We start from the raw sequence: 12,991 nt of genomic DNA, 5'->3' as shown, positions 1-12,991 counted from the left end.
ACTGGAAATAACTTCTAGATAGTAAAGACTGCGTTAAGAAGACGCAGACACGTGGTTCAGCAGTTGTTTATTCGTTGTTTCGCCAGAGACACTTTTATATCTTTAAAAAGACTTTGGTTTCGCCCAGTTAGCGCTTTAAATGCGGCTGGGTTTGGTTCAGATTTTGAATAGAAATATTATATAGTTGAACGTTTGATCAGTTTAATAGAATACAGTTTTTAAGTTTGGTTTCTGTATCTGAAGAGAAACACCTTGGAACTTTGAAGACATTATGTTCTGCACATTTATATACCCAAGATGATGCACATGAAGTTAACATCTGTGAACTACTTTCTTCGGGGTTTTCATTGGCTTAAAGGCAATATTTGCTAATTTCCTATTGGTCAAAATAGGCTCCAAGTTTTACATCAAACCATGCTAGTCGGAATTAGCTTTTCAACAGTCTTAGCAAACCATGGGGGACTGAATGAAATGCGATTCAGTCTGTAGCAGAGCCAGGTGGTACAGTGTTTTATGTTAAAGTTTTTTTGTATTTCGTCCGTATTGAGTCCGTGTTGAGCTCAACAATGTCTTTGACTAACAAAATTTTAAAACTTATCGTGGCAAGTGGAGTTTTATTTTTGGTTGTACAGTACTTGCGATATTGGATGGTAAACAAACAGTATGTGTTCAACAAGGACGATATAGCTAACTTGGCTAAACAGTATGCGGGTAAGTTAAGTGGAATCACACACACTGAGATCAAATGTACACGTTTGCGATATCTATTCGTTATTGTCAATGTTATTACTGTTCTGTTTTTGCTGTGCTCAGTAGCTAGATTTCCCAGTCAGCTATTTTGGAAGTTGATGCTGATCCTAAATTCTTATACATCATCACTGTGTAACTTCAGAAGAGTACATTACATTAACAAGTGGTCCTTCAGTAGGTCAAATGTTGATCATCTTAGGTGAATCTATATCTGGCCACAGTATTAACTGAAATACAAGACTGACCGAATAGACTCGTAATACGTTGCCTACGTGAAGGCTACAGTTCTACTTTTCCTGTACTTCGACGTCTGTCTTGTCATTTATCAATGGCATGGCATAGGTCATGAAAGACCAATGGTCATACTTCGCTGATTTCAGTTTCAAACCAGGGACATAGTTAAAGGTACCTCCCAAATGAAATCTTAAAATGTTCAGGTCAAGCATGAGACGGAGCCTTACATTTACAGAGCCTTACATTACACACACACACACACACACACACACACACAAACACACACACACTTGTGCACTAGTGGAGCTGGAACTTAGTTGAAGTGTTGAGGTATGAGTGATATGGTCTAATTATTCCATACTCGTTAAGTTTATTCTGAGATGTTGTATACCAATCTATCGTCATGTGGAATCCATACCTAATGCTTTGACTGATTTTCTCCATATTGCATTTGTACTTGTCGCACAGTCATGTCTTTCTTTAGAACCTGGCCCCTAAAAGGCCTTGGTGATGAAGGTGTAGGCCTAGACTTTTGCTCATCCTCTTCCTCTGCCCACTCCTGCGTTCTTGAAAGCAACCCTTTACCCTGCCTTAATGTTAACAGGGCAATCACTATGGGGTTAAAACATACAAAACAAAACAGCCTAAAACCCTTGAGCATACAGTTTGAGGAAATTTTGTCTTTGTTTACCTGCTGCCTTACTGTAGGTCAGGATCATGAGCAGGCGTTTGCCAAAGTGGTGGTGGAGCTTCGTAAGAAGTACCCAGGTCACATCCTGGATGATGAGGACCTCCAGTGGGTGTTTGTGAATGCCGGTGGCTGGATGGGATCCATGTGTCTCCTCCACGCCTCTGTAACCGAATACGTCCTGCTCTTCGGAACAGCAGTGGACACAGGTGGACACTCGGGTAGGTGAAATGCTTGTGCCATTCTGTGTTTGTATTGAGATTAAATTACTAGATTATTAAAGGCTAATGTCATGGTAGGTGATTTCACACAGCAGCCCATCTACACTACAGCCAAGCCTTTACCGTCAAAACCTAAATCTGTGTATAGTAATACAATAGTTGTATTTCCCGATGACTGTACTTTTGTTGTATAAACATGTAATTAGCATGTTTAATGAGCTTTTAGGAGTATTTTAGAAGTGTACTTATACTTATACTTATACTTATACTTATACTTATAATATACTATACTATACCTTTTGCGTGAAGTTGTCAGGATATTGTCTAAAGCTGTTTGTCATCCTCATTGTGTGTCCTTATTCTCCGTATCTCCCTCTACTATCTATCTCTCGATGTGCAGGCCGTTACTGGGCAGAGATATCAGACACCATCATCTCTGGGACATTTAGGCAGTGGAAAGAAGGAACCACGAAAAGTGAGATGTATTATCCCGGTGAGGCAGGCCGCGTCTTTTCAGTGATATGAAAGTAATTGCAGCCAGATACAAGGAATCAACTGATAAAGACTTCTGAAAGATTGTAATCAGAGCCTGATGTCTTAAGACTTGTCTCTTGTATAGATGTGTGTGTGTGTGAGAGAGAGAGAGTGTCAGTGAAAGTGGGTGTGTGGGGGCATGATTCACTTCAAGGCATGCCAGGACTCCCTGTATTTGTGCCTCACAGCTCTTTCTCCGCATTGGTGTATTTTTAGGATTTATTTCTGTGTGTGTGTGTGTGTGTGTGTGTGTGTGTGTGTGTGTGTGTGTGTGTGTGTGTGTGTGTGTGTGTGTGTGTGTGTGTGTGTGTGTGTGTGTGTGTGTGTGTGTGTGTGTGTGTGTGTGTGTGTGTGTGTGTGTGTGTGTGTGTGTGTGTGTGTGTGTATGTTGATGTCTCATATTGTGTGGTTGCGTTGCCAGGCGATACGATCGTGCACGAGGTGGGCGAGGCGACGTCCGTGCAGTGGAGTGCCGGCACGTGGATGGTGGAGTACGGCCGAGGCTTCATCCCGTCCACGCTGGGCTTCGCTCTGGCCGATACGGCCTTCAGCACGCAGGACTTCCTGACGTTCTTCTACACAGCCAGGGTCTACATGAAGGGCTTGCTCCTGGAGGCGAACACCTTCCTCACAGAGGCTGGCATCTTCTGACCAAACAGATCTTAACAGTCCCTCCTCTCTCTGTCTCTCTCTCTCTCCCTCTCTCTCTCTCTCTCAATCTATCTATCTTTTTATCCCTCTCTCTCTGTTGTCTGTGTTCTGAATCTGTCCTACATGGGTTAGGCTAACTGTGAAGCACTTTTGATGACTGGTAAAAGATGTCCTAGGCCTGCAAAGGCCAGCCAGACAGGCTGTGATGCAAACTGAACATTTTAATACTGACTAATCAACCTGTCCACAACTCGGTTCCAGTCTACAACTACAGCCACTGGCTATTCCCTTTTTCTGTTTACAGTCTACACGGTTTTGTTCTCATTAAGAATGTGATATGAGATCTAGAACTTGGGTAGTGTCATGACAGACTGTCATGTGCATGCACTCTGAGAAAATTGGAACTGACGTGCAAGCCAGGCATACAGTGGTCTTTTTTTCCCCCATGTTATGATTTCAGTTGGTGTAGGAATATTTCTTCGGTTTGATTAATCACTTACTGGTCCAGAAAGTACTGTGAATTTAATTAGTTATCATTCACAGATGCACTGCCCTATAAATCTGTCGGTTTAGAGTTATGGGTGTGTCAATATCTTTGTTAATGTCATGTTTGATACTGTAATTGCCCATGCTATTGTCTTCATGAACTACAAAGCTGTACTGTAAACATGAAGTCAGTCCTGCATGCTCCCTCCACCCAGTTGGTAATGTTTGAAACGTTCTGTCTAATAAATGCAACTGCACTACACAGCGTCTTTACCTAGTGGAATATATTTTAACATTTGTTTAAATGGTGGATGGGGACACAGTTGTTCTGTAACTGTTGTGAAAGGGAGAAAGCTATATGTCCGTGCATTATTGTACATATTGTACATATAAGGACAGACATGCATGTTTTTTTTGTTTTGTGCAACATTGCATTGACTTACTCGTGTTCATTTCTGCAAACACACACACACACAAATATGCCGCTGTTACCGGAAAAGGAAAACAAACCAAAAAAAGGTTGTATTGTGGCACTTAGTTGTGGAACATTATCCTTGAAAAAATATACTGTGGATGAGATTAACAATGCTGAAATAATAAAATACAATACATCTGCAAAGGTGTCTGTCATATTTCATATATGAAAGCTGCTATGTGAAGAAACCATGGCCAGTCTATGGAAGAGATACTCTTTCTAGAGTGAGGCCCTTTCTAGAACAATGGAAAGGCACCCCTCTCATACGTAATGGGTTCTGGGCACTAGTTAACACGAGATCTGAGACATTTGAGTAGCGAAACTTCTGAGTTTGTGGCAGCTCTGGACTTAACTTATGCGAACAAGATGGAGCTGTCTTATCAAACTATGAAAATAGCAAATCAGGCCAGGGAAGCGGTACGTTTCTTCATTCCGATCATTTTACTGACAATTATAACAGCGTGCAGTTGTTATATTAACAAGTGCAGAGTCGTTTTGTTTTTAGCCAACATGCATTGACCAGCCATATTATCGATAGCATGAATTGACTTGGATTCGATTTACAAGACGTTGACCATGCAGTCATATTGTATATTATGTTAAAGCTTGTCAGTGGCGCAATGTTTAAGCCTTTTAGGGATTAGGATGTTCTTCACAATTTCTTAACTTTAGCATATCTATTAGCTTAGCATGTCATGTTTAAGTAGACGCCAGAGCCCTCTGTTGCCTAGGCAATATGTCACATGATGGAAAAAATTAGATGAAAGTTAGTATTTGGCGCCATCTACAGGAAAGACAGCAAGTTGACACCCCCCTTTTTTTATGTTTTAGGAGGAGTTGAGAATTGAGGCCAGGAAAAGAAATTTGCTTGTGTTGATATACCATCATCTCATTGAGGAGGGGTAAGTATACGCTATTGCACAAAGTAAATAGGCTACATAATGAATATAAACTAAATTAACCTTATTTTTTTCCTTTTCTAGCTATGTAGATTCTGCCAACTCATTAGACCTAGAGACCAGATTTGGACTACGGCGTTTTGAAGTCTGTGACAATGTTGATCTGGATACAATTCTTATGGAGTATGAAAGTTTTTACCTTGTGAAATTCCAGAAGTATCCAAAGCTAACAAAGAAAGTACCAGAACAAGGTAACAAGAGCATCCATAACCCTGAATTCATGCATACTTTCTTTTCACCAAGAAAACCTACAAACATTTATTTTTCATTATCCTGTGGTGTGTATAATCAAGGAGAAAGAGGTGAGAGGATGGCAAGAAGCTGTGGCAAGAAAAGGTGAGAAAATGTGCTGCACATATTTTAATAACATTTTACTAAGATATAGATAAGGTACGAATTTGTACTGTATGCTTGTATAGCTTATGTAAATGTATGTTGGTGTGTGTGTGTATGCTTATGTTTATGTATGTGTGTGTGTGTGTGTGTGTGTGTGTGTGTGTGTGTGTGTGTGTGTGTGTGTGTGTGCGTGTGTGCGTGTGTGCGTGTGTGCGTGTGTGTGTGTGTGTGTGTGTGCGCGCGCTAAAGGACCCCGTGCATCGGACCCCAGTCCCTTCCCAGAATAGGCTCCACCCACTGCGTCAGAGGTGGACTCAAAAAGACGGAGTCCAAGACCACGGTCAAGGACACGAGTAAAGTCAATAACGTACGGCTGCACTCCTGCTCCTAACCTCTCACAATACCAGACCATATTAGTCATTTTCTGCCCCAGCAATTTACTGTGCCTGCAGCGGAGCTGCCAGTGGGCTATTGTGCTCCTGTCTTTGAGGTTGTCAGTGTTGTATTGTCAGTGTGGTTTGAGCCGGACTCCCTTGTCCCTGTTTAAGGAGAACGGCCATTCCTCGGCTCCAGAAACATCCGAGTTTGGCCTCAATGTGTCGCCCGTCATCAAGAATGGAGCAGGCGAGGGGAATCAGATGAAGAAGGTGAGAGTCGTTTAAAAAAGGAACAAGGATATCGAAACCAGACTCTGTCCATGACCCATTTATAAGACGTTATTCTCTCATAATGTTGCTGTATGGAGCTTGAGGAGCCATGGATTATATCAGGGAGCCTGATCGTACTCATGAATGTATATAGGCCTACTTCTCAATCAATCAGATATCCATTCGTTCATCATCATTCAGCATTTCTCTCTCTTATATTTAAATCATGAAAAGCTGACATTGACCATGCCAGAGTGACATCTGTCTCCACACAGGGCCAAATGATAGACTATCGCCAGCTAATCCAGGATGCGATCAAAGGAGCCACAAACGACATCCCAGGCGCTAGCTTGTGTCCCGGCCCCGACCCTTCGGTACGCGTGGCCTCTTTTGTCAGAAATGTCCGAAAGACGGCCTCCTCCACTCCGTCACCAAGAGCGCCTCTGTTGCTTTTTACAGGAGCGGCTCCTGAAACCGATCGGCCTCAGTGGAATGAGCGCAGAAATGCGAGAACTGGCTGCAGTCATAAGCAGGGTAAGAGCATCACTCTAGGCTGGACTGTGTTTAGTATAGTATAGTATAGTATAGTATAATACCTGTCATGCCGACGTCAAATCATTACTCTGAAAAGGACATAGTACCTACAGCATTAGAAGAGCACTACAATGTACATTTTTCAATTAGCAAAGCCCTTTATTCAAATCAATGAAGTATGCAGTGCAGATAGTATTGGCCAGAAATTGAACCAGAGACTTTGCACTGTTTTTAATTTTTGAAGTATTGTTTCGGGCTTTTGCCTTCTTGCAGATAGGACAGTGAAGAGTGACAGGAAGTGAGTGAGTGAGTGAGTGAGTGAGTGTGAGAGAGAGAGAGAGAGAGAGAAAGAGAGAGAGAGAGAGAGAGACGGGTTGGGATCAGGAAATGACCGCGGGTCGGATTTGCCCATGGGGTGTGGCACGGACATTGCAGCTGCTTGTGCCCCCCTGCTGTTTGCATTTGGCACCGATGGGCACCAGGAGTGTTCAGTTACAGGGGGAGGGGCTAGTGTGAATGGAATTGATGTTTCGCTCTATCAGATGGGCAACAGGAGTATAATACCGATTTCATTCATACAGTAATACCCCGTCCCCCCCTCACGGAACAGCTCGTAAAATATAATGTGTTTGTCAATTACGCAGTTTACACCAGCTCACAATTGAGCAAATATTAATTTTATTATATTACTGAGTGTCTGTGCATGTGACTGTGAGCGTGTGTGTGTGTGTGTGTGTGAGAGAGAGAGAGAGAGAGAGAGAGAGAGAGAGAGGAGGAGGAGATGGTTGGAGGGTGTTTTGGAGAGAGAATAGTGAGGAGCCGAGCGAGAGACAGGAGAGGAGAGTGTGTATTAATGAGAGGCTAAAGCTCCATCTTTGTGCTGTCTCTCCCTAAAGGATATCTATTTACACAACCCCAACGTGCGCTGGGACCACATCATCGGCCTGGAGGCTGCCAAGCGATTAGTCAAAGAGGCTGTCGTCTACCCTATTAAGGTACGTGGCCGCTAAACACCCTGGTATTTCTCACGCTGACGCCTGCCTTCGATTCTGAATACGTCTCCAGGAAAAGGCGGCGGGAAACGGGGCCCGGGTTATTTCTTCCCCTGACATTAAATCCATACTTGAATACCAGCCTGCACGAGGCCTATCAAGCCCCCCTTAACCAGCCCCATAGGTTGCAGGCTGGTGGTTGGTGGATGGGAGGGGGGACGACGTGCCCCGGATCCTGACACGGGGAAAATATGAACATTATTTGTCTCCGCCGCTTGGCTATGGGATGTGCGGAGGGGGGGGTGGGGGCGGTCTGTCTTGGCCGTAGGTCAAGCGCATAAATGGGACAGATCCCTCTCGGTGCTTTTCTGCAAACCCTCATAAAAACACTCAGTTGATAACTGATGGAGGCTGGAAGGGCTCTATTGGTGCTCTTCTGTTGTCCTGGGTACTCTCAGAGAGAGAGAGAGAGAGATTTTTCATGCATTCAGGGTTAACATTGTCTATGTAAAAAAGTATATTCTGTTAAGCATCTAATGAATGATTCTCCAGCTTGTATTGCTCTTCTAAAGGTTGCACACACACACACACACATACAGTATATATACTGTATATAGACATGTTTTCCTCTCTTTGTGAGGAATCCCTAATAGCCTAGAATAGTCATTTTTTGTAGTATGTTTAGTTTTATAATTACCCATGCAAATACTTAAGTTGCATTCAGTAGCTTAGTTGCACTCTTAAGTTCACATATATAGCACCTGTTAACTCCTACCAGTGCATGTAATGCAATCTTTCTCTTCAGTATCCCCAGTTGTTCACGGGCATCCTCTCCCCATGGAAAGGCCTGCTGTTATACGGGCCTCCAGGTCAGTCTCCTGCACATCCTGTATATCAGTTACATTAGAGTGTCTTTCACTACCACCTCTCTCTCTCTCTCTCTCTCTCTCTCTCTCTCTCTCTCTCTCTCTCTCCCTCTCTCTCTCTCACTGCTTTTCTTTATGGTCTGGATTGGATTTGGCACTTGTTTCCTTGTATCAACCCTGGTACCAACACTTTCTTTTTCGTACACACACACACACACACACACAGAGAGAGATTGAGAGAGAGAGTGCTGCCCTGTGATATAGGCAAGGAACTTGTCTCAACAAATTACTACTTCACTCTTCCTGTCATTCCCAGTATCTGACTCCCTGATATTTGGACATTTGAAACTAAGGCCTTCACACATTTCCTCACAACACATCCCTTTCTGCCACACTTCTAAAGCACACAATAGGCTACAGACGTTGCACATCATACATTTCATTACAAAGTACTTTCCATGTTTGCTCATATTGTTGTGTAACAGTGACCTTAACCATACTATGAGCACAGTGTATAGCATCACAGATAGGACGACTGTGTGTGCTATTACTGATGATCTATTTAGTCCAGAATGCATTGAGATACAGCAAAGGGAAATGTGTGTTTTGTGTGTTTTGTGTGTGTGTGTGTGTGTGTGTGTGTGTGTGTGTGTGTGTGTGTGTGTGTGTATGTGTGTGTGTGTGCATTGTAGCACTTTGAGATCATTTATTTGATGTAAAGCGCAATAGAAATAAAATGTGTTATTATTATTATTATTATTATTATTATTATTATTAAAGGGAAATGTGAGTAGCCTCACCCTCCATGTTGCCGCCCCATTGGTCTTCTAGGCACATGGAAGACCATGCTGGCCAAAGCTTGGTCCTCCGGCTCATTCCCACTGATCTAGATAAAGAATGATGGGACGGCAACCATGGGATAGTCTATCCAGTATTCTTTATAGATCAGTGGGACCGAGCCGGAGGATCAGGAAAGGGTGGAGGGGAGGATAGATTAAAAGACGAATGAGAAGAGCCCAGAATGTGTTGAGATACAGCAAGGGAAATGTGAGTAGCCTCACACTCTATGTTGCCGTCCCATTGGTCCTCTACAGGCACAGGGAAGACCATGCTGGCCAAAGCCGTAGCCACGGAGTGCAACACCACCTTCTTCAACATCTCAGCCTCCAGCATCATCAGCAAGTGGCGCGGAGACTCCGAGAAACTCGTGCGGGTCAGTGACATGCAGGCCATGGGCTACTGTTGAATACTGTTGAACAGGCCATGGGCTACTGTTGAACAGGTCAAAAAGGCGGATGCGCTCAAACTCCGAATTATTTAAATTCTTTGGGTGCGTAAAAAGAAAATAAACTAGTTTAAAGAAACATAAACGCACTTGCAATTATATTCTTTTGCTTTTATTTATCTTGACGGCATGTACAGGACGGACGCGTTTCGCAAACACGAGATGGGCAACTAATGGGATGGGCCTGTTAGACAGGATATGGATTACTAGTGGAGTGTGTCTGTTAAACAGGATACTGGCTAGTACCTGAGTGTGTCTGTTAAACAGGATACTGGCTAGTACCTTAGTGTGTTTGTTAAACAGGAGTGTGTCTTATGAAACAGTGGTGGTTTGGAGGTTGGGGACTAGAAAGCATTGGGGTTCTGATTAACTGACAAATGAGCTGATTGTTTGTTTGGCAGTGTGCTATCAGAGATACAGTATGTGTGTCTGTTTGTATCTCCCAGGTTCTGTTTGAGCTGGCTCGGTTCCACGCTCCGTCCACCATCTTCCTGGACGAGCTGGAGTCAGTGATGAGCCAGAGAGGAGTCGGACCAGGGTGAGCAAAACAAACAAACAAACAAACAAACAAACATTACAGATACTCACACCAGAAAGTTATTTTGCCTTTATTGACCCTCATCCAGTCATGAAAGTCAACCAGTCATGAAACAAAAAGAAAGAGATAAGACTTGTCTGCTAGTGAAAGCATTACAGTGATATGCTATTATGACACCATATTTGTTAATGGAGGTACAGTAGTGCAATGGTGAGTCCATCAAGGACAATGTCACTGACATACGTTGGTGTGTTTGAATGATATGCTGCTGTGCTGTCGTGTGTTGGTGTGTTTGAACCATGTGCTGCTGTGCTGTCGTGTGTTGGTGTGTTTGAACCATGTGCTGCTGTGCTGATGTGTGTTGGTGTGTTTGAACCATGTGCTGCTGTGCTGTCGTGTGTTGGTGTGTTTGAACCATGTTCTGCTGTGCTGTCGTGTGTTGGTGTGTTTGAATAATATGCTGCTGTGCTGACGTGCGTTGTTGGTGTGTGTTGGAACCATGCGCTGCTGTGCTGATGTGCGTTGTTGGTGTGTTTGAACCATGTGCTGCTGTGCTGATGTGCGTTGTTGGTGTGTTTGAACCATGTGCTGCTGTGCTGATGTGCGTTGTTGGTGTGTTTGAACCATGTGCTGCTGTGCTGTTGTGTGTTGGTGTGTTTGAATAATATGCTGCTGTGCTGTCGTGTGTTGGTGTGTTTGAACCATGTGCTGCTGTGCTGATGTGCGTTGGTGTGTTTGAATAATATGCTGCTGTGCTGTCGTGTGTTGGTGTGTTTGAACCATGTGCTGCTGTGCTGTTGTGTGTTGGTGTGTTTGAATAATATGCTGCTGTGCTGACGTGCGTTGTTGGTGTGTGTTGGAACCATGCGCTGCTGTGCTGATGTGCGTTGTTGGTGTGTGTGAGTCCAGGGGGGAGCACGAGGGAAGCCGTCGGATGAAGACGGAGCTGCTGGTGCAGATGGACGGCCTGGCCCGCTCCGATGACCTGGTGTTCGTGCTGGCCGCCTCCAACATGCCCTGGTGAGCAGAGCAGACCGTGAAGAAGCGAGGAGGAGGGGGGGGGGGGGGGGGGTGGGAGGGATGCACACACAAGCAAAGAAGTGCTGGCCAGGTTGTCCGAATATGGACAGAGTAGCAAAGCAAGCCGCTTCACTGGCCTCTGGCTCGCGTCTCCAGTGAGACTGGGGTTGTTAAGGGGTGTTGCCAACAGCTAGTGATTCAGCCGTAGGCATGACTACGCACGAGGGAGGCAAACTGCCCCAGCTGCTTGACCTCACTGGTCTCTGGTTAATGTTTTTCTTTTTTCTGGCTGCTTCCACTTAACCTACAGGAAAACCACAGGCCATCTTTATTTTTCACAACAGTGTTACAGGCCTTTTAATGGGCGGGTGGTCCGATGGATGTTTTTTTTTTGTAGGCGTCAAAAGCAGTTGTGTGTCCCGTGTCTCTGTTAGGGAGCTGGACCACGCCATGCTGCGGCGTCTGGAGAAGAGGATTCTGGTCGGTCTCCCGTCTACCGCCGCCCGACACGTCATGATCGAGCACTGGCTGCCCCCTCTCAGTAACACCGGCGGAGTGGACCTGCGCACAAACCTCCAGTACGACACCCTGGCTCAGGTCAGCCCTTCACCCTCCACAATCAGTCTTACTCGGCCTCAGGCATCACGTGTTAAGGGCCGTTCACACCAAGAACGATAACTATAGCGATAAACAATTATCGCTCTCGAATGATATGAATGATGACGTTCACACATAAACTATAATGATAACGTCATGAAGAACGATATCGTTGGGGATCACTTTCAGAGCGATTTTGAGATCGATAAAAAGTTAATAGCCAATCAGAACCCATCACATTTTAGCCATCACATTTATTAATACGAGGAGAGACTTTTTTATCGTTGGTCAGTGTGAAGACTTTTATCATTATGGTTAGAGTTATCGTTCTTGGTGTGAACGGCCCTTTACACCTACTGGTTGATATTAATGAATCTCTTACTGTAATGTTTGTAAGTTTGTCTAAGATGTGAGTTCCATGAGGATACCTACAGTACGTTTACCCTCACAGTCTTTGAGCTTTAGGTCTGATTCATAGTCCACGTGGAGGCGACATTAGAGGCATACAACACATGAATAGCCTTAAGAATTGTTTTTGTGGTTACTGGAAATCATGTGTGTTGGATTATCTCCATTGCCTTTGTCTTTGGATACAGAAGTGTTTTAATAATAATGGTTGCAAAGAAATCTGGTTTTGATTTGAGGTGAAAGGATGACATTTCTCTCTCGCCCCTGCAGGAGACTGGGGGGTATTCCGGCTCGGACATTAGACTTGTGTGCAAGGAAGCCGCAATGAGGCCGGTCCGGAAAATCTTTGATGCTTTGGAAAACCACCAAGAAGGTAAGATGGACAGCATGTCCACATTCCAGCACTGGTCGGCACAAACATAATAACCACTGGCCCATCCGCAGCACAGTTCTGCACACACCTAATAACTAAACGCTGTTGGTCGAACGCTTGGATTCGGCAAGGAACAGGGTTGTTGTTTGTCTTCCCAGAAGCCTCAGTCACAGTAACCAATATCTGTGCACAGGTAATTCCAACATGCCACTCATCCAGCTGGAAACGGTGACGACGGCAGATTTCCTGGAGGTGATTGCTCACACCAAACCTTCAGCCAGGAACCTGACAGAGAAGTACACAGCCTGGGAGAGGGAGTACGAGTCCGTGTGAGGAAGAAGCCACAACACCGGCCTACAGGCTCGTTTCTCAGGACTTTATTGTGGTTCACAATCAG

General features: G+C 44.4%; 2 protein-coding genes across 2 annotated transcripts in view; both read left to right on the top strand.

The window, feature by feature from the left end:
* The window catches only part of sigmar1 (sigma non-opioid intracellular receptor 1), a 4,269-nt gene extending 443 nt beyond the window's left edge, over positions 1 to 3,826 (top strand). The window contains exons 1-4 of the mRNA XM_062554358.1: positions 1 to 711; positions 1,693 to 1,893; positions 2,294 to 2,386; positions 2,849 to 3,826. The exon at positions 1 to 711 is cut by the window's left edge and continues 443 nt beyond it. Of these exons, the coding sequence (XP_062410342.1) occupies positions 567 to 711; positions 1,693 to 1,893; positions 2,294 to 2,386; positions 2,849 to 3,078 (669 nt within the window). The 5' untranslated portion in view covers positions 1 to 566 and the 3' untranslated portion in view covers positions 3,079 to 3,826. The remainder of the gene's footprint in view (positions 712 to 1,692; positions 1,894 to 2,293; positions 2,387 to 2,848) is intronic.
* A 531-nt stretch (positions 3,827 to 4,357) lies between these two features.
* Positions 4,358 to 12,963, top strand: katnal2 (katanin p60 subunit A-like 2). Its single transcript, XM_062554190.1, has 16 exons — positions 4,358 to 4,456; positions 4,871 to 4,941; positions 5,023 to 5,189; positions 5,292 to 5,334; positions 5,584 to 5,701; positions 5,883 to 5,981; positions 6,257 to 6,355; positions 6,441 to 6,515; positions 7,412 to 7,510; positions 8,313 to 8,376; positions 9,468 to 9,586; positions 10,105 to 10,196; positions 11,106 to 11,216; positions 11,651 to 11,813; positions 12,492 to 12,594; positions 12,788 to 12,963. The coding sequence occupies exons 1-16, from the start codon at positions 4,406 to 4,408 to the stop codon at positions 12,925 to 12,927; spliced, it is 1,614 nt and encodes a 537-aa protein (XP_062410174.1). The 5' UTR covers positions 4,358 to 4,405; the 3' UTR covers positions 12,928 to 12,963.
* The last annotated feature ends 28 nt before the right edge of the window (positions 12,964 to 12,991 follow it).

Source organism: Sardina pilchardus, chromosome 14 (assembly GCF_963854185.1).
Source record: "Sardina pilchardus chromosome 14, fSarPil1.1, whole genome shotgun sequence".
NCBI classification, from domain to species: Eukaryota; Metazoa; Chordata; class Actinopteri; order Clupeiformes; family Clupeidae; genus Sardina; species Sardina pilchardus.
The sequence above is the reverse complement of the archived record's forward strand: the minus strand, read 5'-3'. Positions and strand labels throughout refer to the sequence as shown.

Excerpts from the sequence above, each read along its gene's own strand:
- katnal2 (XM_062554190.1), top strand. The coding sequence starts at position 4,406 with ATGGAGCTGTCTTATCAAACTATGAAAATAGCAAATCAGGCCAGGGAA. Across the intron at positions 5,190-5,291 it reads AAAGAAAGTACCAGAACAAG|GAGAAAGAGGTGAGAGGATG; the intron begins GTAACAAGAGCA and ends TGTATAATCAAG. Across the intron at positions 11,814-12,491 it reads AGTACGACACCCTGGCTCAG|GAGACTGGGGGGTATTCCGG; the intron begins GTCAGCCCTTCA and ends TCGCCCCTGCAG.